The 21,894-nt window shown below is 45.5% G+C and overlaps 1 protein-coding gene across 1 annotated transcript in view; it reads right to left on the bottom strand.

The window, feature by feature from the left end:
- FNDC1 (fibronectin type III domain containing 1) overlaps positions 1-21,894 on the bottom strand; it is a 97,865-nt gene that overhangs the window by 11,918 nt on the left and 64,053 nt on the right. Inside the window, 7 exon segments of the mRNA XM_006152238.3 lie at positions 808-916; positions 5,831-6,061; positions 8,023-8,163; positions 10,241-10,309; positions 17,360-17,803; positions 18,922-19,033; positions 20,868-20,968. Coding sequence (XP_006152300.1) covers positions 808-916; positions 5,831-6,061; positions 8,023-8,163; positions 10,241-10,309; positions 17,360-17,803; positions 18,922-19,033; positions 20,868-20,968 — 1,207 coding nt within the window.

The raw sequence follows: 21,894 nt of genomic DNA, 5'->3' as shown, positions 1-21,894 counted from the left end.
CTGCTGCACCGCAGAGCCAGCACACATTAGTAGCTTGAAATTGGCCAGGAGTAAATTGCAGGGGTACTTACACCACAGAAATGGGAAAACACTATGAACCAGGGGTCCTTTGTTCTTCTAGAGCGTCAGTTGACTCACACAACTTGACCATTTTAAGTGTGGTGCTGTGTCCACATTCACCCACAAGGGTAGCTTTCTAATGGTCATTTCCATCAAAACCAGGTAGGGTACAGTGACACACACAGTCATTCTCTTTGTGCCCTGGGAACCAGTTTCACCTATTTCACCCTCAGGGCCATAAACTCTGGCTTCCAGAATGGTGCTCTGGCCAGACAGTCCAGTTTATGAAGATATGCTTGTAACCTTCATAAATGTGCAAAATGCACCTCTTTTTAATGGTCTTAACTTCTACATCTTAGAGTTTGAAATGTTTAGAGTACAAAATGTTTAGCAATTGGTGTTCTGTTAGTGTCACGTATGAAGGTAGTATTGCCACCACACTGTCACCACGCTGGTGACTGAAAATGGATCGATTCCATCCAACACACTGAGCAGCCTTTCTTTCCCTGACAGTAGGTGGTATTTCTGTCTCCCTCATGGTACACAATAACCTAACAATTACAATACAGGAGATCATTTCTCCAAAGAAAGCTGCATGGCATGTGGTGAACATTCCCTGACATCCTATGAGAGCTAAACAGAGTGTTCAGAAATCTCAGAGGCATGTTGATTCATCTTTTCATTTTCAACCAGGGATCTAGCCACGCACACAGGCCTTGTTTCTTGCTTTTAAAGGACACGTCATACCTTGTGTTTGGCTTCAGGTTCTCAATGGGCAAATGGGTTACCGATGAGGCCTGAGTGGACCACTTGTTCCTTATGAAGTCTTCGTAGGATGCGCTGTAGACCAAGTAACCTGGGAAAGGAAAGAGAGAAGACTTCAGCGAGCATCATGGAATCAATCACGCACGTGGCCTAACCGAGGGGGTTCAATGGGGAGGAGGTGGACGTGAGCACAGATCTGAAGAACTTCCAGGAGGAGAGAAGCTACCCAGTGGGACAGGAAGGGATGTGACGGTGGTACTGTCAGTGACTCCAGGCGAGGATTCAACAAGTTAGGCACATCCTGATGACACTCTGGTTCCTACTTCTCTTCCTTCTCTGAACCCCCCTCATTCTCTGGTCTTTCCCATCTCCTCAGAGCTAATCACATCTAATCTTGACTGCACAGAGAAAAAAAGAAGTAGAAAAAATAGGCAGTGACCGCCACACTAATACAGTCATGGGTCGTGTAACGGCATCCTTGTCTACAAGGACCACAGACACAGCGGTGGTCCTAGAGGGTTCCACCTGACAGCCGAGGTGTGCAGGTGCAGGAGTGCAGGTCTAGGAGCGCAGGTCTGAGCAGGTGCACTCTGACGTCTGCACAGCGATGGGATCACCTAGCGACACATTTCCCACAGCACATCGCTACACAGTTAAGCCACGACTGTATTTAAGAACTTCCCAGTGGACGTAATAAACAATTGTCCTTCACATGAAACAAAGCGCACTGACAATGAATGCTGTTGCGGGAGGACTGAAAGACCCCCAGATTCACAGTGACCCCTGACCATTTAGTGCAGGCTCTCCTGTGACTTCTAGTTGTTGCATACCTGTGCCTGCCTTGACCTCACCCTCTAATGACAACCTGCTCTGTCCTGTTTGCTAACAGCCCCAGGCAGGTGGACCCTCAGCCCTGACACCTGCCCAGACGTCACAGATGGCCCAGGAGGCAAAGCAAAGTCCACAGGCGGCTTGTACCCTTCCTGCTACGTTTCTATGTGCACCCCAAGGACAGAAATCTCTGTTGAGCACTTCCTATGTGCCAAACATTATACTAAACACTTTCACTAATTTTTATTTTTATTTTTAAATTTTGATTAATTCTCACGATCTTAGCGTGTAGGCATTGCTATCCCCATTTTGACCCATGAGGAAACTGAGTCTTAGAGATAGATTCAATATCTCATTCACATTCATTAATCCACTCAACAAGCATGTATTGAATGACTACAATTTGTTAGATACTCTGTTAAGTACTGGTGATAAAACGATGACCAAGAACCCAAGGATCAGTAGATTCCCAGACAGCAGAATTACACAGCTGTGACCAGCGCTGCAGGAGAGCCTGTGGAGCCATGAGAGGCCGTGTTGGGAGAACTGACCTCCCCAGGAGGACATAAAGCACTTCTCAGGGCCCAGGGAAACGGAGCTGATGTCTGAAGGATGAGAAGATGCTGAGGTGGGAGGTAGGATGAGGGAGGGGATCCAGGTAGGTGGAGTACCTGGGACAGGAAACTGAAAAGGGAGGAGCCAGAGGGAGGCAGATTGACTGGAAGCTCAGAGTGGCAGGGATGGGAATTGTGAGGTGAGACTGAAGCAGCAGAGAATGGAAAAACTACATGGCGCCCTTAGGTAATGCTAAACTTTTGCTTTTCATTCTAAAAGAAAGGGAAAGACATTAAAGGGGGATTCGTGTCTTCAACACTTCTCTCCAGCACAGAGTGAAGAACTGACTAGCTGTGGGAACAGGACTGTGGCCAGGGTAGTCTAGCTAGCGGTTGCAGCAGCCAGATAAGAGACAGCAGTAGCTTAGAAGAACGTGGTGGCTAATAGAGAGAAATGGATGGTCGCCAGAGAAATCCAGAAGATAAAACCAACAGGATTTAAGGTGAATTGAATGTGAAGGTGGAGATTTCAAAAAAGAGAGAGAGATTTGGAGATGACTCCAAAGCTTCAGGCTTGAACAGATGTATGGAAGATAGACCCCTCCTCTGAGAAAGGAAGAAGACGCAAGGGTCAGGTTTGGGAATCAAGAGTGGTGAGTCTGATTTTGTACATGTCAAGTCTGAGGTACTTCGGGGACATCCCATGATGGCGTCTGGTGGGCAGACACCACTGATTGCGCTATTTGAGGCTCAGAAGAGGTTTGGCCTTGAGCTATAAACCAATGACTCTTCTTCAATATGAATTAAAACCATGTGCATGGATGAGATCCTGTGAGGAAAGACGCCAGAGAAAGAAGACAAGAGGACCTAGGACCACGCCTTGAAAAATTCCACCATTCAGTGCTGGGGTTGAAGAGGGAACGCCTCAGAGGGTGATAGAAAATTAGATCACACACAAAGACAAAAAGATCAAGAGCATCCAATGAAGCCAAGGTGCAAACTTTATTTATTCAGCCACCTGTGGCCTAGAAGCATGCAGCTCGCAAATGGGCCAGCTGGGACAGGAAGCCACTCATGCTTGCTCTGAAGCCCTTTCTTCACTGCTGTTCCCTAGAGAAGATTTGTTCTTTCTGTTTTTTCGTCATCAGAAAAGTCATGATGCATTTTTGCACAGAAACATACGTCATGACTTTTCCGACGACCCAGTATGTGTGAGTACCTGTGAAGTATCACTGGTCTCTCCGTAGAATTCCATCATCCTCTGGGGTAGTGGCGTCAAGCCTTGCGTGGTTAGAGTGGACTTGTACATCACCACGGCCACCCAGCAGTGTGTGAGGCTCACACGGGTACCACAGGAACTCAGCTTTGATGGGGCTGGCTCCTTTCGCCTCTGCTCCCATGGAACCCTGTGCCTCCTGCATGGGGTGCTGGTGTCTGCTGACAGTCGTGTCTGTGCTAATGTACCTTCGGAGCCCAGTGTAACTCTGATTTCTAGTTGTTCTTGCCAAAACCACTCCTAGGAGACGGACCAATGAGCTGCTCCTTGAAGACTAAGTCATCACGTGGGTGGTTTCCCTCTGAATCGCCCTTAATGAAGTGACCACTTCACTCTCTTCGCGTCATTTAGGAAAGCAGCTGGCTGCAGCTGTGTCTTCTCCCCAGGAGTTTGGACTGTACCTTGTTAACACTGACTGCTTGTGAAAGAAAGAATGGCAAGGGAGCATCCACACGGTGGCCAGCCTCTCACGGAGCTACCAGAATCCAAATGCCCTGCGGTGGGGCCCATAACGAGTCGTGTCTCAGGACAGCGGGGGTTTATGTACCCACTTGTCTTCTTCGTCCTGCAGGTAAAAGAGCTAGTCCTCGATCCACTTATGCGTGAGGAGCTCCCGCCAGTTCCTCTGAGGCTGCACATCGCAGGGCCACCATGCACAGGAACGTTCAATGTTAATCAGCATGACACACGAAATCAGGATTTGGCCCGACTCTATACTGGGGGTGCCCACGTCCCTGTACATACTTCATCTGTGTCACTCATGCTGGCACCATGAGCTCTCGCGCTGGGCACTGAGATGTGCTGTGCATTAGGTGTACCGTACATGAGGGCGCGAGGGCACGGGAGCCTTGAGAGCTTGGCATGGATCACCGATGGCAGGGTGAACAAGACGCGGTGTTCTGAAGGCCCAACCCCTACCGGATGGAACGAGACTCGCGTCTGAGCTTAGTCAGAGACATTTGTTGGGAGTTCCCTGAGGCTCTTGCTTCTCTGCAAGAGGTCTCACGGCATGGGCAGCACGGCCAACACTTGTCTAGCAGCCAGTGTTTCTTAGAGGCTGCTTGGCTCAGGGCACAGCTTTATATTTATGTAAAGTAAATTTGCTATGTAAGCAATCAAAAGCTGAGTAGTTAAATTAAGGTTTTCACGTTTTTCCCCGTGTGCTCGCTTGCTTTTAAACATTGCCATTTGCAAAACCATACTCAATAAATAAGAAGCGTTGCTGGCTGTTTGATTACAAGTTTTCCTCTCTCTGTGGACTGACTTGCTTTCTGACATGCTGGATTTCACAGGAATCGGCCTCAGCAGCCCATGCAGCGCATACCCAGAGTGACTGGTTATACCAAAGACTCAAACGCCTTAACCCCGCACCCTCCCTGCATCTCGAGGTCCCCCCTTCCCCTGGAGGAACACCCACAGTGTGCTTTCCAGCATCCCTCATCCTGGCTTCTGGGCCGCTGTGCAAACTCCACAAGAGAAATCACTCTTTGGGATTCTTGGACACTTTTTCTCCTTTTAAAAGATACCATTTGGGACACACGCAAAGGCACTAGCAATTGAGACTCAGACGAGGGGCACACAGTGTCAGGACAGACATGTCAAGTCTAATCCTTGATGCCACCCTCCCCAGCCATGAGATGTATTTGCAGCCACACAAAAATTCCTTCTGCTTAGACAGCTCACAGGCTCAGGATGAACCACTTGCAAAGAAGGAGACTATTCAAACCAAGTGTCAATTCTCTCACGGTAGGAACTTGGTTCAACAGATTTATCTGCAAATCTGTCTTGGGCAGAGTCATGTGAACTCATGAACGTGTCATAGGCAAACACTTAGGAAGCTCAAGATCCTTGGGCATTTTCCCGTTATATCTGATTCCCACATAAGAAGTTAGGAAGCACCCAGACTGATCTGGAAGCACCCAGGGAGCTTGGAAAGAAGGGGGTAGTGACAGAGACACCATCTCTGAGCTGACGGCAGCAGGAGCTCCTGCACTGCCTTGCTGCAGGGGCTGACCTTACACATGGTGCCGGGACTCCCTGGCCATTTGCAGGATTCCAGAATGTTAGATATGGAATGATATTTTGCATGTGAGGAAAGCCAGGTCCAGGAAGTGGAGTCGCTAGCCCAAGTTAATGCAAACTACCTGGGGCTAGGGTTCAGGACTTCCGGCTTCATCAGTCCTCTTTACACTACCCTTCATGGCTTCCGTTGTTCCCGAATTTCATCCTGTTGAAGAAAGACCTCTGCTCTCATCCCTCTTGCCCATCTGTCTATGCATCCATTTATCCCTCACTGTCTACATTTCCCACCCACAGGTGAATGGGAACTCTGTCTCAGACACACCTGTTACCACATCTCCAGGAGTGGCTTTGTCCCAGTCCACAATGACAAATGAATGGCAGCCTTCCATGGCGACCACGGTGATGTTGCGAGGGGCATGCTGGGGAGGCAGGCTGCTCTTCCTCAGGTCGTTCGGGATGATTTCGTCCAGGCTGTCCACTTGGAAGTGATCCAGCGCATCAGTCAGCGAGCATGGGGCAGACGGATCTTTGCTTAGGTACGTCACATAAGGAGCTGGAAGAGAGCAGAGATGCCCGGGGGACAGCTGGAGGCTCTTTCTGGGGCAGAAACTAGCATGTGCTTCACAGAGTCAGGCCCACTGAGCTTCTCCCTGCCTGACAGAGGCTGCAGAGGCATCACCCTGGTGTCAGATCAAAAGCACATCCCCCGCAATCCTTAATGGACTCATTAAGTTGATATCTTTCAGTGTGCTGATCTCAAAAAGTCCTATTGCTCCATCCACATTGATGATATGATCTCAGAATGATTTTGGAAGATCACCAAACTATAATCCAAAGGAAGCCTGCAACATTCTGCCTCTCCTGCACCTACGCACTTGGAAAACTGAGAGCCAGGCTCACCCTTCACTCAGTGAGCTTTCTCTTAACATAGTTCTCAACTATCTTGGGACCAGAAAATATATACACTGATCAAGATGCACAGCCTCAGCTTGGGGATCTCCCCTAGAGCTCCATCAGCCCCAAGTCAACATACTCACAACCATGTGGAATATATGTGCATAAAGGCAGGCCTGAAAAGCCTCCTACAATTTTGCTACTCGGTCTAAAAATAGCTCCTTACACTTATAGACAGGGTCAGGTTTTTTCTACACATTATCTCAGTGGATACAAGGATCCCGAAGATAAGCCAGGACATGGACTCTATCTCCATGTTACAGGTGAGCCTACAAGAAAGCTGAGTATGCCTACGAAGTAAGGGTCAATCATTAGACCCCCTACTTCTAGTTCCAGCTCTTTCTATGTTATTCCACTCTTTAGGAAGTTAGAAATGCCAAAGGATGGGGTTGGGCCTTTGGACATGCAATACTCTTAAATGTTCTCAGGTTCCGCCTGACCATTTCTGAAGATTCCATTGCATCTTTTGGAGCTAGGTTGTTACTCTCAGTCACTGTTGGGACTGAATGCAATTTTTGGCTCCTCCCTTTTCTAATAATTAGTATAAAATTAGGCCTAGGGGGCTTGATCATCAGAAAGTAATAGACTATTATGCTTTACAGAGTTAGAGACATATGGAAACAGCCAACAGTAAGGAAGCCTTTCAGTCTTCAGAAGAGTTCTGTGGCATAGCTAATAATAGCACTGAAAGCTTTTCCATTTCTGGCGTGGAACTGCAGAAAGTCAGAACACTTGAAGATCCAGCCAGGCTGTGCACGCCACAGGCTGGCATTCGAGTTTGCCTGGGGAATGCTACCTCAAATTAATATCCTTGTTCTTCAAGAACGTGTGGTTAGACACTCAGTCACTACATCTTGGCTGGCAAGTGCTGTTCTCTCTGCTCATGACAAAACATTTGTTTTGGAAACAGAGAAGTGTGATATTAGTTTAAACTGCGGCTTGTCTCCACTTGGTAATATATTAATCTAACTGTCTCATTAGTGAAGTTCATTAAGGGCAGGGGAAAAGAAGATTTGAAAAGAATTAAACACAGTTTAGTTACATAGACTATCCTATTGAAATGATTTTAATTACTAAGAAAGAGAAGTAAAAGAAATGTCTAGATTTCCCCAATTACAGGAAATAACTGAAGGAAAATAGTTTTGCCTTTGTGATATTTTAAGTGCTTGTGGCTCTGTTCAGTCAATGATTATCTTTTGAAGAAGAATGCACCAGACGATGTGCAGACACGGTCTAGCGTTCCATCTTAGAAGAGCTGGCTACACAAAAAACACTCATGTTCCCTGGTCCTGATGATTATTAACTACGTCTTAGTCTACACAAGGCAGCCTCTCTAAACTCCCCTCTGTTGCATATCAAATGTTTTCCTGCATCCCTACAAAGCAAATTAATGTGCACTGAAACAGGACTGACTCATTAAAATACCCCAAATGGAAACTTAACTGTGGGAAAACTTCTCAAAATGCGCTGCCGGGGCCAGGCCAAGAGATTAGTTATGCTCTTCTTCAAAGAGCAAACACTAAAAACCCATGTTTCTCTGATTAAGGAAGTTATATTTACCAACAAATCGTTTCTTTCCAGCCAGATCAAATTCTTCTTCAGGGAAGGAGATGATGGAGCCCTCTTCCGGGATGACCTTCGGGGCGACAGTGGTTGAAGGCTTGGGGGTGGCCGGTGGCCTTGAGGTCGCAAATTCATAATCTGAAATTATAGAATAGTTTTGTAATCGGGACACTGTCTGCAGTTAAAAGACACCTTCTTAAGACAACCGTAGACCTAAATGTGCACATGCATGTACACACGTGCACGCACGCACACACACACAAATAAATGCACACATGCAGACTAAAATAAGTGCTGCACCTAAACATAATTTCTTTCTACTAAAATACTCGCTCCCCTTTTCAGTCCCCTCAGAGATGCAGCTTCTTTTCAAAAGAGAGTAAGGGAAAAAAGAAACATACATGACCAGGAAAATGGCGTTTTATCATCAGAGCTGGAGAGAAGTTCAGACTTCACCCAGTTCATGGGCTCATGTTGCTAACCTAAGACCATCGTCCACCTGCATAATTGCCCCTTTTAGAGGCAGAAAAGCTCACATTGGAAAAGCAAACAAACAAAAATCTTCCTTTTTAAAAAATCCATCTTATATGCTTGGGCTTTTTTTCCTGAGAGGGTGGGATTAATCCTGATAAGAGAGTAGATCCTTTGGCAGCTAAAAAAGAAAATAAAACTCTACTCCCCTTCAACTATTCAAAGATAATAAGGATGTTCAGTATTTTCAGAGGTGTTAAGAAATCTTCCTTTGCTTTGCTTTTCTTACTATCTGCTGTTTTTCTTTTAAGTCAGTTTTTATTTGAAAACCTTTGGGTTAAACCACTACATCAAACATTCTTACAAATAAATGAAGCATCAAAGGTGCTATTATTTGCACAGCTGTGCATTCAGGTTATCGGAGCTGTGGATATAGCAGACGAGGGACGCACAGAGGTGGGCACGTTCTGAGCACTGGTGTCAAGGCTGGCCCAGGGTGGAGACGGGACTCTTCAACTGCAGAGGCACCTTGTAAATCCACCAGGCAGTCACAGGGTTCTAGCCAGTTAGTTACCATTTACTGAGTGAGTGCTTCAGCTGCTTTCCAAGATATCTTGTGTTCTTAAACTTACCCCTCCTCGACAAGATTCTACGATAAATATCTGTGACATCACAATTTTTATGTAACTTAAAAAGAGGAGAAAAAGAACAAAACAAAGAAACCAAGACATTGGTTAAACCAAGCACTATTTTTTTTTATTTGAGAGAGAGATACTTTTCCTATAGGGCACATGTGCTTCCTGGAGAGACAGAGAAAGAGAAATACAGAAAAACAGAAAGTGAGAAATCACCCCTGGCGGATTGGTCACACTGCAATCCCTTCTCTTTCAACCTCCTCTTTGAATTTTAGGCATGCATGCAAATGCACCCAGTGTGAGTTTTAAGTTGGAGAGACTGGGGCGGGACAGCCAGATGCAGCAGGGATTTCTTTAGCAGAAGGAGAGTTTGGAGGGTAAGAATGGGGAGCACGGAGGTGGGGGGGCTTGTCTGGAAGCTGCGCGTCCACCGCAGTTTTTCTGCGGATAGACATACACTGATCTGGTGGTGAGCTGGAGGGATGGGTCCAACACCTGCTGCTCAGCAGTGCCACTGCCTAGAACTTTGGAGAAAACTGCCATCAAGATCTTTCGCTTGGGGCTGGGCGGTGGTGCTGTGGTGTGCAGCTGGACCCTGGAAAGGTTCCAGGTTCCCGTCTTGGACTTCCCTGAACAAGCTAGGATAAGCCCGCCACTGATCTGGGCCAGCTGAGACCAGGGCTGGGTTGTGGCATGGGGACCGTGTTGAAGGTGCCTGTCTCTCTCTCTCTCAAAAGAAAAAACAAACAAGGGAACCAACAGTTAGCGTAATGGCTATGTCGCTGGACTCCCAGGTAGTCAACCGCGGTTCGTGTCCCGGACCCGGTGGCTTAAAACTCACGCCGGGCGCGTGTGCGTGCGTGCCCAAGATCCCGAGAGGAGAATGGAGGAGAAGGGATTGCGGCGTGACCATCCCCCCTGGGGGGTGACTTCTCGCTTTCTGTCTCTGTGTCTCTCTCTGTCTGTCTGGCGAGCGCACGCGCCCTACAGTGAAAATCTCTCCAAAAAAAAAAGAAAAAACAAACAAAAAATCTATCAACTTGGTAACTGAAATAAGATCCTTTGATCAGGGAAGAAAGTATCCAAATTGCTAAAAAATTAGCTCATACCATCATCGTATATGACGTAGGCCTCTTCCGTGGGCAGTGCCGTGTCAGTGTCCACACCTGAGAAGTCTTCTAATGAAGGAAAGAGGGGAGGTCAGCAAACACTGCGGCTCTTCTCAGCCATCCTCAGAAACAGGCCAGGGCCTAACGGTTCATTCACAGTAAGTGATCTTGGAAACAAGTGATTTCCTTATTCTTTTTGGAAGGAAATTCACCAGGACACTGAAAGAGACCCAGGCATTCTTTCCTTGGCCTTGAAAAAAAACAGCCCAGATGTGTCCTCTCCAGGTCAGGAGCAGCCATTCCCACAGTATTCCCAGACTCAAGACCACTGAGCTCCCTGAGCTCCCTCCCCGCCACCCCAGCCGTGGGCAGCACACCTGTCGCAGCAGTGTTCTGGAAACTGGGGAAGGCCCAGGACCACCATACCACGTGAAGCAGCTTTCAGAGAGCAGCAAAAAGAGTGGGATGGTGGTGCTCAAGATGCTGACCTTCATGCTACCTACTCCCCAATCTTGCCCTTGGAATATGCTAGAAGGAGCGTCATTCCCTACCCTCCTTACATTGTAACATGGAAGACCATACCAACGCGAGTTCCCTGTGCTTCTCTGCTCCCGTTTGGCCTCCCAACCTTTCTCACCAACTGATGAGACAAAGCTTCACTGCTCAGATTCTTAACTGGCATGAGGTTTAGAAATAATACGCCCATGTTTACAAATTCCTCTTTATGAATACGTTGGGCTTTACAAACTTCTAGCTCTACTATGACTACATAATTATGCTTTAAATGCAACTCACAGAATTTTAGATGTGACTTTTTTGATGTCTTCCATGAAACCCGAGTTAGAGGGACTATTATTGAAATTCCTATAATGACTACATTGATATTAAGAACATGAGTAAAATGTGGTCCAGAACGGTGAGTGATTTAAGTGATAAAAGGTATTTTTGCCTCTGTTTTCTGGGCTGTTTCATTAGAAGTATTTTTGAGAAACTGTCATAAAATCAATTATGTCATTTCTCTCTTGGGGATGGGGGGTAAAGATGCAGCTGTAAAAAGGAGAAAATCTCACTGTGGTTGACAAAATCTTGAGGCAAAACCCAGACCTTACCATTCAAACAATTCAGGGAAATTCCTTCCCTCCATGCCTGAACTGAAGTCCGCAAGAATTACAAAGAACATCCTAAACTCAATGCTCTCCCCTCCAGAGGCTGCAGTAGGGGACAATGGGAGGAGTAACTACGATTCCCTGGGTGCCTTCTGCCCCTCAGGCACTTTTACGTATATATCCGAGTTAATCTTCACAACAAACACCGGGTTTGCGGTTTCCACTTCTCAGTCAAGGACATCGAGGCTCTGGGAGGATTCACGACCTTGTCCCTGGGGACGCACAGCTGAAATATGGCCGCTCCGGCAGAATTGCAACGCCAAGCTCTCTGGTTCCAAAGACTCCACACTTCAGACTTCATAAGTGTCTCCACGGTTCCAAAGTTGAGCCAAACTCTTTGTAAACTGCCAGGCGCTCTATTTCAGGGTCAGGAAGGGGACAGGGAACAGAAAGCACGGAACCCCATGCAATGCACTACCAGCCTGACCGAGCCCCGTGCGAGTAACGCCATGACCATTACGTCACCAAATGAGCACCCAGAGAACAGTGGCAACCTCAAGCTGGCTGTCCAACCCTCCAGCAGATGACAGCAAGAAGCCCACAGCCACCGGGAAGAGGCCCCGCGAGGCATCTGCACCTGTGTACCCTGGAGGTCAAAACCCGGTGTGTTCTCACAGGGTCAGTGAGTCTTCCCAAGAGAGAAATTGTAAATTCCCTACCTCTTTAGGCCAGGGTGGTTATTTCATAAAAAAACTAGGACACAGTTTTTCCTCAGGTCAGTCCAATGTGACCATGTCTGGACCATAGACCTATCACTCTGGACTGGTTCAAATCCACTTCAGAGTCGCATGCTCTGAAGTCTGAGGTGGCCTTGCCATTGTTTCCTGGCCCGCCATTTTCTTTTCCTTGTTTTAACTTTAGGAACACAGTCTTGCTCCTCCTCATTATTGGCTCAGTTTCATGTCTTTTCATCTTAATTTTAAACAGAAACAAAAATGAGTAACTTGTTTAATTTTTACATCTCGGGTGAGTAAGAAAAGGGAAAAGTATATCATTTCCTTGGTGGTTCCTGGTATTAAGGGTAATCCCTTGAGGTATTTAAGTACTCCAGTGCAGGCAGCAGGCCACAGAAATGGAGTTTTTTCTTCCAAAGCAAGGTCACATCTGGAGATGAATGACAGTTAAGTCCGCAGCATAAAGAAGCATCCTATTGATACTGAGTGATTTTGTGCTCTTCTCTTTTAAAAATGAAATAAACTCCAGCATAAATTTTCCTAATATAGCACCCTCTTGACCCCACGAAAAAGTAATGTCAGTATCCTGAAGCATATTTTTAGAAAATGTTTAAAAGCTTGGCCAGCTGCAGTGGCTCAGTGATCACAGTACGTCACAATGATGAAGCCACATAGGAAGGACCCAGGCCACGGCCCGAAGTTCTCCTAGTCATGCTGGGTCCCCGCTCCTGGCTGGCTGAAGCTGGGTCCGAATCACGGCATGAAGCCCCTCTTGGGGATGCCTGATTATCTGTCTGTCTCTCTCAGAAGAAATAAATACACTGAAAAAGAAAAGGCTGACCACCTGAGTGCCATTTTGAACCATTTGGAACTACGTAAATCCAGATGCCTTGTAAGTCAATCCAGCATCGATGTCAAAGCTTCAACCTTTTCATATAAACATAGCTGCCAGCCATCAACCATGGCAGTGTAGCTGATTCTCTTTGTAGATTATCCAAACAGTCATGAGGAAAATGAGTGCAAAATGTCATCAAAGACTTAGGGCTTTAGCTCCAGAAATACTCAAACAGTACAAAAATTGATTCATAGTAGTTTAGGAAGACAAATGACCCCACTGGAAATCCAGGGATATTTGTACAAAGTAGTGTTAATCCAGCTCAAGTGAATTTCAATTATTCTCTTTGGATTTTCTGTCTTGAGCACAAGCCATGGCAGGGACTGTTTTCCATAATGACGGGATTTTTAGCAACATGCAATGAGGTCATGTTGCAAATTCTTAAAGATGTCAGCTGGCTCGCAATGGTTTCAGATACACGCAGTGTCGTCAGGTTCCCCGTAGAAGCAGCGCCTGAACAACAAAGATCGCCAGGTTTACTTCTCAGTTACAAAATGGAGAATGTCTATGCCTTATACTATTGTTTAAATATCCAAAGATGCATAATTAGGTTCCATATGGATTAGAGATGAAACAGAAGGCATTGTCTTGACTGTAAGGAGTTTAATATCTAATGGAGAAGTTAGGTCAAGCCAAAAACAAACAGCAACAATAAAAAAAGTGTGTGTGTGTATATGTGTGTGTGTGTGTATGTGTGTGTGTGTAAAGAGAGAGAGGAGTAAATGCAATGATACACCAAACAAGCAGTTCCTTACATATAGTAATGTACATACAAGTAAGGCTTCTTTATCAAAAGAGAAAATACACATGAATAATAACAAGTGTTGATGAAGATGTAGAGGAACTGGAACCCCCGTATGTCATGGATGGAATGTAAGACGGTGCAGCTGCCATGGAAAAGAGTTTGGTAATTCCTCAAAAACGCAAACATAGTTATAGTCCTGCATGGAAATTACACTCCCAGGAATGTGAAGGGTCTTCAGAAAGTTTGTGGAAAAGGCATATCATGAAAAAACTATACATAGATTTCAAAGTTTGCACAAGAATAAACTCATGCCTTAATTTCATTTTACACAAACTTTCCAAAATCCCAAGAGACTAAAAATAGGTATTAAAAAATTCTTATATCCAAGTGTTCATAGTAGCATTATTCCTAACAAAAGGTGGAAACAACCCAGCTGACCATTGACAGATGACTGGATAAAATGAGGTGTATCCATATGATGGAATAAAGAGAATGGAGTACTGATGGAGTACTGATGGAGTGCTGATGGAGTGCTGATGGAGTGCTGATGGAGTACTGACAGAGTACTGATGGAGTACTGATAGAGTGCTGACGGAGTGCTGATGGAGTACTGATGGAGTACTGACGGAGTGCTGACAGAGTGCTGATGGAGTACTGATGGAGTACTGATGGAGTGCTGATGGAGTGCTGACGGAGTACTGACGGAGTACTGATGGAGTACTGATGGAGTGCTGATGGAGTACTGATAAAGTTTACAATGTGAATAAACCTAGGAGTTAATCATACTAGATGAAAGAAACCAGACATGCACAACAAAACACATATTGTCGTCGCCGGCAGGTGGTGTGGTGGTTAAGGGCACTGGACTCTGACATGGCCAACTGATGTTCGAGTCCTGAACCTGGCAGCTTGCTTTCTCTCTCTCTCTCTCTCTCTCTCTCTCTCCTCAAAGTTAAAAGACAAACAAACAAATAAATAAATAAAGTTAAATAAAATGATTCTTTAAACACACATACATCGTGTGATCCTATTTATATGAAATGTCCAGATAGGTCAATTCACAGAAAGAGAGAGACTCGTGCTTTCCAGAAATCAGGAGAAAGGAAGAACGGGGAGTGACTGCTGATGGGTATTGGGTCTACTCTGGGGCGATGAAGATGTTCTGGATTTTGATCATTGTCATCACCACATCAAAGTCAGAACCAAAGGACAAACTTCATGGTATATGAACTGTATCTCAGTAAAGCTAACAGAAAAGTGTTAAAAATGTTTAAATTTCTTACCATAAACAATAATAAATAACCACTCTTGTGTAAGTATTCTTGTCACAAGGAAAGGGGAAAGAAAAATGCTAACGATGAAAGAGCAGGAGAAAACAGGGAGGTGATGGGTATGCCTGTGGCCTTCCTGGTGGTGATGGCTTCACTTGTCCCAGACTTATTGAGCTGTATAGGCTAAACATATACAGCCTCTTAAATGTCAATCAATCATACCTCAATAAAGTGTTTTAAAATTAAAAGAGGGGCCAGCGGATGGCATGGCGGTTAAGGCACTGGATTCCCACATGGCCAACCACGGTTAGAGTCCCAGACCTGGCAGCTTGCTTTCTCACTTTCTCTCTCTGTGTGTCTCTGGTGAGTGAGTGCATGTGCCCTATAAAATATTAAAAAATAATAATAAATATTTTTCATTAAAAGATTAAAATAACTATAATTTGAATTAATACGAGGAAGACGAAGTTTAAGAAAGTTGTGAGCAGAATGGGCCAGCAGTTGGCATGGAGGTTAAGGCAGCTGGATGCCATGTGGCCTACTGTGAAGTTAGGAACTAGCAATTTGAAAATCATAGCAGGCACATGTGTGTGCAGGCATGCCCAGGATCCTGAGAGGAGTATAGAAGAGAAAGGATTGTGGCATGGCCATGGCCATTATCCCCAGGGGAAGAGGGATTTCCCACTTCTCTCTCTCTCTCAATTTTGCTCCCTATAGCAAAAAACTAAAAACCAAAAAAAAGAAAAGTTAGGCTATACAGAAGAAGTTTAAAAATAATAAATTACAGTACTTTTATATGAAGATAATATGTTGCTCTTTCCAAATTTAATTTTTCCCAAGACTTTGTATTGATTTGTACTTATTTTGAAAATATTGCCTAGAGGCAGATTATTCTTTGGCTTGGACTAAAGATTCAGAAGAATCAGCACAAGTGAATAGATGACAAGAAGAGGCACACTGCCAAGAAAAACATTGACTTTCATGCCAAATAAAGTCCCAAAATACAAAGTAGATGCTGGAAGGTCAAATAAAGGCAGACAAAATAAAGTGCAAAGTAATAATAGTTATTAAAACCAAATTAAAAATAGTCACTCACCTTTAGTAATCAGTTATTAAGTAATTATCTCTTTTGACTAAATTTCAATTTTTATTAAAAAAAACCACATTCATGCATGCAGAAATAAGAAGTCAAGAAAAATACCATAATATTTAACACTAGATCTTCAAAGGTACATTCAAATCTGTACTCACTGGGTAAATAGAGTGAGAATTTCCTTCCCAGAGGTCCTCTTCCATCTGTGTCTCCTTGTCCTCTGGCGCGAATTCTCTACATGTGTCCAATTTTCTTTTTCACAACTTTTCCACCGAGAAATGGACTTCGAACGGAATTCTCCTTCAAGGGCAAGCTGACTGTGCTCACCTTGGTTGATAATGCTGTGTAAGAGCCCCAGGCGTGCACAGGGTTCCTGACGCAGGGCCCGCCCTCCACTGCAGCTTAAATGGCATCAGCTTTACGGCAACGCTGCAACTTATTTCAACTGAGAGAAAGGGTGGAATTGGCCTCCTCGGGGCCTGACGCGAATCCAGGATGACTTCTTCCAAAGCAGTGTGAAGAGGGGACTGAGAAGAAAGGATGAAGACGGGTCAGCCCCCCATGACCTGGATGAACAAGTTCCAGGTCCTGGTCCTCAGGGACAAGGAGCTGATCTCAGCAGTGAGCCAGGATCACTCGAAGACAGGATCACTCCAATGGGGTAGCGCTTCACGGTGAAGTGGCATATTCCTGCCCGGTGCAAAGTCCACACTCCTCACAGAAGCCCACTCAAGTGGGGACTGGCGTTTTCCAAAGGGAGGGCTGATCAGAAAGTGTTCGGCTGATGTGCTTGGGAAACACTGCTGTTCTTAGGGATTCACGGTGGGACTATTCAAAGGAGCTAAATGACCCAATGGTAAGAAATCAATTGAGCCTTGTTTAAATCAACAGCTAATCACAGAATCTTTTCCCCTCTACTGTAACGAGTACTAACCTAAGAATATCCAGTGGAACACACTCAGGGAAACACCAGTCCAGATAACGTCACAAGTTTCAGCTACATTTTTGACTTGGGTTGTGACAAAGATTGAAGACAAAATACGGGACACTCACTTAAGTTGGATTTTAAATAAATAGCAAATGGCTTTTACATATAAATATGCCCATGAAATTTTTTATTTGCTAAAGCTGACGACAGGCCTGCCAGGATTAAACACGCTGTAGCTGCCCTTCTGCTGTGCCCGCACGTACTTACCCGTCCCTGCAGGCTCTGCCACCCGGCTCTGAAAGGCGGGTGCTGGTCAAGTGGGTCACATTAGAAGGAAGCCCAGTTACCTTCTTCAGGGTGGCACTCCGGGATCCCGTTTGAGCCCATTATGAGGTTGCCATCATTGTCATGCTGTTCCAGGGTCCCAGGGGGACAGGTGGGAGCAGGGGTAGTGGGTTCAGGCGTGGTGGTGGTGGCGGTTTTCCGGGTAGTGGTTCGGAGGGTGGTCCGGACTGTGGTCGTTGGGCGCCTGGTGGTGGTGATGGTGCGGCGGGTGGTGGCTGTGGTGGGCCGTGGGGTCGTGGTGGTAGGCAGAGGGGTAGTGGCTGTGGTCGTCCGCGTGGTCGTGGTGGGGGGCAGCGTGGTGGTCTTGATGACCTCCAGGCCCACCAGGGGTTTCCCTCCGAGACTTAATATAGGCTTGTCCTGGGCACTGGCCAGGGGTTTGCCATGTCGCCCCTGCCCAAAGAGGGGGAGGCCATCTGGACTCACCACAGGGGTCCCTCCCAGATCTGAAACAAAATCAACCAAGAGCCATGCAGCACAGTGAAACCAGCTGGAGGAAAGGCGAGTGTCTCCTCAAAGTTCATGAACCATTCCACTTTAGTCAACCAAAGGCAAAGGAACACTTAAAAGAATATCTGCGGAGGAAGCAGGAGCTGCTGCCACCCAGACAGTGCCGCGCTGTCCCTCCCCGCACTGTCCCTCCCCATGGTACCTTCTGTGAGTACGCGGTGCCCCATCCGTGTGCCCCGCTACCCTGAGTAACTCCTAGTGCCTTCTAAGGGGAGTAATGCTTGTCTCCCCTCATTCCTACTCCTGGTAAGGAAAAGTGTTTTACACCAGGGGTGGCAAACCTTTTCTGTCAGCTGGAGGGCGAATATTTTATGCTTTGTGGGTCTCTGTTCTAGCTGTTCAAGTCACCCGTTGGCCCTTAGAGGGCAAAAAAGGCAACAGGCAACGCCTAAACAGGCGTAGACGAGTTAGAGAACGCACAAGCAAGTGAGGGCTTCTGTGTGCCAAACTGCGGGTGGACCCTGAGTGTGCATTCCACATAGCCATCATGTCACAAAATGTTCTTTTCTTTTCTTTGGTCATCTGAAAATGAAAAACTGGTCCAGCCATAGTGCACAGGCAGGAGGGAAGCACTACGATCTCTGAGCCATAGGGGAAGCGCGGATTCAGACACCCACTTGACCTGAACACAGCCGTGCTCCAGGCTGGCTGGGAGGCTGGGGCAGGATCGTGGCATAGTGAAACCCTGTCCAGGGCCTCTCTCTCTCTCTCAAGAAATATAAAATACACATTTTAAAAATGTACAAACTGCTCTGAACTCACAGGCTTATACTTTGGGCAGCAGATGGAGTCTGGCCTGTAGTCTATGGACCTTTGTTCTAAACCACCCAGTTTAAGGACAAAGAAGAGTCCCTTTCTCTAGAGGGTGGAGTCTGGAAGAATATGTGCTAGTGCGGTCTGAGAGAAAACGCTAAGTCGACCTCTTTTGAGTTCTTGCCTCATGCCTAAAAGTCACTGGACCAGGGCAACCATTAAGAATGAGGGCGAGCAGGAGGGATGTTACATTCCAGCTACTTCAGGATGCTTTTGTTCCTTAAGAACCATCCTCACTTACCCACGACGGTTCGACCATCTCCTCCTAGTTTAACTCGAAGGGGATTTCCATGAGAGTCTTGGAGGTACTGTCCTTCCGCATTCAGTACTAGCCCACGATCAAGATCCACCACCTAAATTCATGACACAGGTGAAAGAACAGGTTGGACATTTGGAAGTGTTGGCAGTGGTCACCTATGCACATGTGCATGAGGCTCCCATGAAGGGAAACCATAGTGTGAGTAGGAGGCACCCTTCTGGTCAATATTATTCTTAAGATTTTAAAAAGTAGAGCACAAAACAATCATCTTTCATATTATAATTGCTTACTCATATATGTTATTCTTTTTTAAAGAATTATTTTATTTTATTTACTTATTATTTTTTTAATTTGATCAGAGAGAGACAGAGAGGCAGAGAGAAAGAAAGTAAGCCACTATGTCGGATACTTAATTCACGGTCAGTCATGTAGGAGTCCAGCGCCCCAACTACCACACCACCTGCTGGGCCCACTGTAAGTTGTCTTGTATATGTGTTTCTCTCACGTACAAAAGACATGCAAAATATTTTTACCATTAAGTATACTGAGTCTAACGCCAAAAAGGAGGAAATAACCTAAGTGTCCAGAGTTGAGTGAAGAGTTTGAATAAATGAAGACCCATCCATATGGTAGGATATTATGCAGCCAATAAAAATGATGGAGTAGGGGCTGGCCCTGTAACACAGCGGTGAAGTGCTACGCATCAGAAGCTGGATCCCACATGGCAGACCATAGTTTGAATCCCAGCCCCAGTGACTTGAAAAATGTAAGCCTGCCCAAAATCCTGAAGGGCAGGAGAAATGGAGGAAAAAGGATTGTGATGTGACCACACCCCATGGGGAAGGGTTTTCTCTCTTTCTCTCTGGTGAGCATGCATGCCCTCTAGCAATTTTTAAAAATGACACGAAATCCCACACCTATTGACATATGCTGAAGTGAATTCAGATGACAGGACCGATTATCTTACCGTAACACAAACATATTCCGAGGTGTACATAAGCTTAACATTCAGAGAAAAAAATTCAGGAAGGATATACCCCAAATTGTTAAAGTGTTTAGGGGTGGGGATTGCTTATTTTCTTTTCCATATATTTCTAAGTTGTTTTATCATCTTGCAATGAACAAGGATTGCTAGTTTACCCAAACATAAAATGTTTCAGTCCCAGACCCGGTGGCTTACACTCACGCCGGGCGCGTGTGCATGCGTGCCCAAGATCCCGAGAGGAGAATGGAGGAGAAGGGATTGTGGTGTGGCCATCCCCCCGGGGGGTGATTTCTCACTTCCTGTCTCTCTGTCTGTATGGCAAGCGCACATGTCCTATAGCAAAACAAAAACAAAAACAAAAACAAAAACAAAAACAAAAAACCTCTCCAAAAATGCCTCATGACTTTTCTTATGACCCAATAGTTTAGACAGATATAAAATACTAACATATAATTTTAGTCAAACAGCCATGATTAGATCATTCAAAAGATGATCTGCTAAAAATTGCCTGTATAGTTCAAGGCTGCTTGTTTGTTCTTACTTTGTTTCCTTTTAGAAAGGATCTGAGCTTACAGAAAATGTGTATAATATTTAATTAAACAAAAAACTAAAGATAAAGCCAGAAGGGAGGGCAGGTGTTTTTGAGGCACCATCCATCAATCGTCGCTGTGTCTGGCCCATACAGTTGTTGAACCTTCCTAACCAGTCAAGGCAACAGAAAAACGAAGACCCATGCCTTATTGTATTAGCGATGAGAAGAAAATGAAATAGGTACTCAAGGGAAGCAAAAATCCTTCTGAGCATTGAAAGAAACTGTGGCAAGCATCTTCACAGACAAGTGTGAAAGCTAGAGAAGAAGCAACCAACTGTCCTACACTGTCCGCCATTTTTCTCTTCCCAACAGCATGAACACAACGGCGACATGCAAAGAAGTGTACCATACCCACTTTGTTCCTTGAGGGCCATTAATAATTCTTTGTCCATTTGGTTTTCCATTACTACCAGGAAGTACTTTCCCTTCTACAGGTGGTCTGCCATTGGAACCTACAGTAGAAATAATCATAATAGTTAATATACTAGTGGAACCTGGTGAATCAACAAGATGCTTGGAAAGCTGGCTTCAACCAACTTTTGAAGTAGTAGTAAACTGTAAGGAGTAATACTTATTTCAACAGAAATAACAGGAGTCCAAATCAACAACTCATATATATACATATGATGGTCCCAAATCGTGACTTCTGTTATACATGGCAAATATGAATGGCTATTGAGATACAGTAAAGCCACTTTTTTTAGAATATTGGGGGAATAGGAGTGTGGGGTATAAGTAAATCTGCCCTACAAAGTTCAAGACCTTAGTAACTGTAGCTTTATTTAAGCCAATCATAAGTTGAACGGGAGGTGGAAAGATGGAGAAAATAATCTCTAAAATATACCAGATGAGGTTCTGCTTTTCCCCCCTTGGCATATTATACTAAACGGGAGAACTATTTCTAGGTCACTCAGGTTGTGACCATCAGTTGCCAAGTACAAATGCACACTGCTGTCTCGAAGCTCGCTCGACTCCACTTGGGGAGCCTCTGCTTAGAGAGTGAGCAGCAGGTCTGCGTGTGGCCTTTTGGCTGTTGCTGTCTCCATCTCCACCCCATGCCGTTTCTTCTCAGCTACAGTCCACATGGCGCCTGAGCTGGGAGCCTCTGTGGTCCAGCCTCACCTGCTGGATAAAGCACTGGGGCTTGCTGACACCTCTTTGCAGGGCAGACATTTATTTCTCTCATTCATTCATTACATATTTATTGAGCTCCTACTATATGCAAAGGGATGTCGGTTTCCATCTATTATCAGGGTCTTGGGTTTGCTTCAAAGAGTCTATCATTGGGCCAGTAGGGGGCATAGGGTTGAGGCGCTGGATCCCACATGGCCCGCCGTGGTGTGAGTCCTAGACCTCGCTGCTTGCTAGTCTCTCTTTT

This window comes from Tupaia chinensis, unplaced genomic scaffold (genome assembly GCF_000334495.1).
Source record: "Tupaia chinensis unplaced genomic scaffold, TupChi_1.0 Scaffold000346_1, whole genome shotgun sequence".
In the NCBI taxonomy this organism is placed as follows: domain Eukaryota; kingdom Metazoa; phylum Chordata; class Mammalia; order Scandentia; family Tupaiidae; genus Tupaia; species Tupaia belangeri.
Note: the sequence above shows the minus strand (reverse complement) of the source record. Positions and strands in the feature narration are given on the sequence as shown.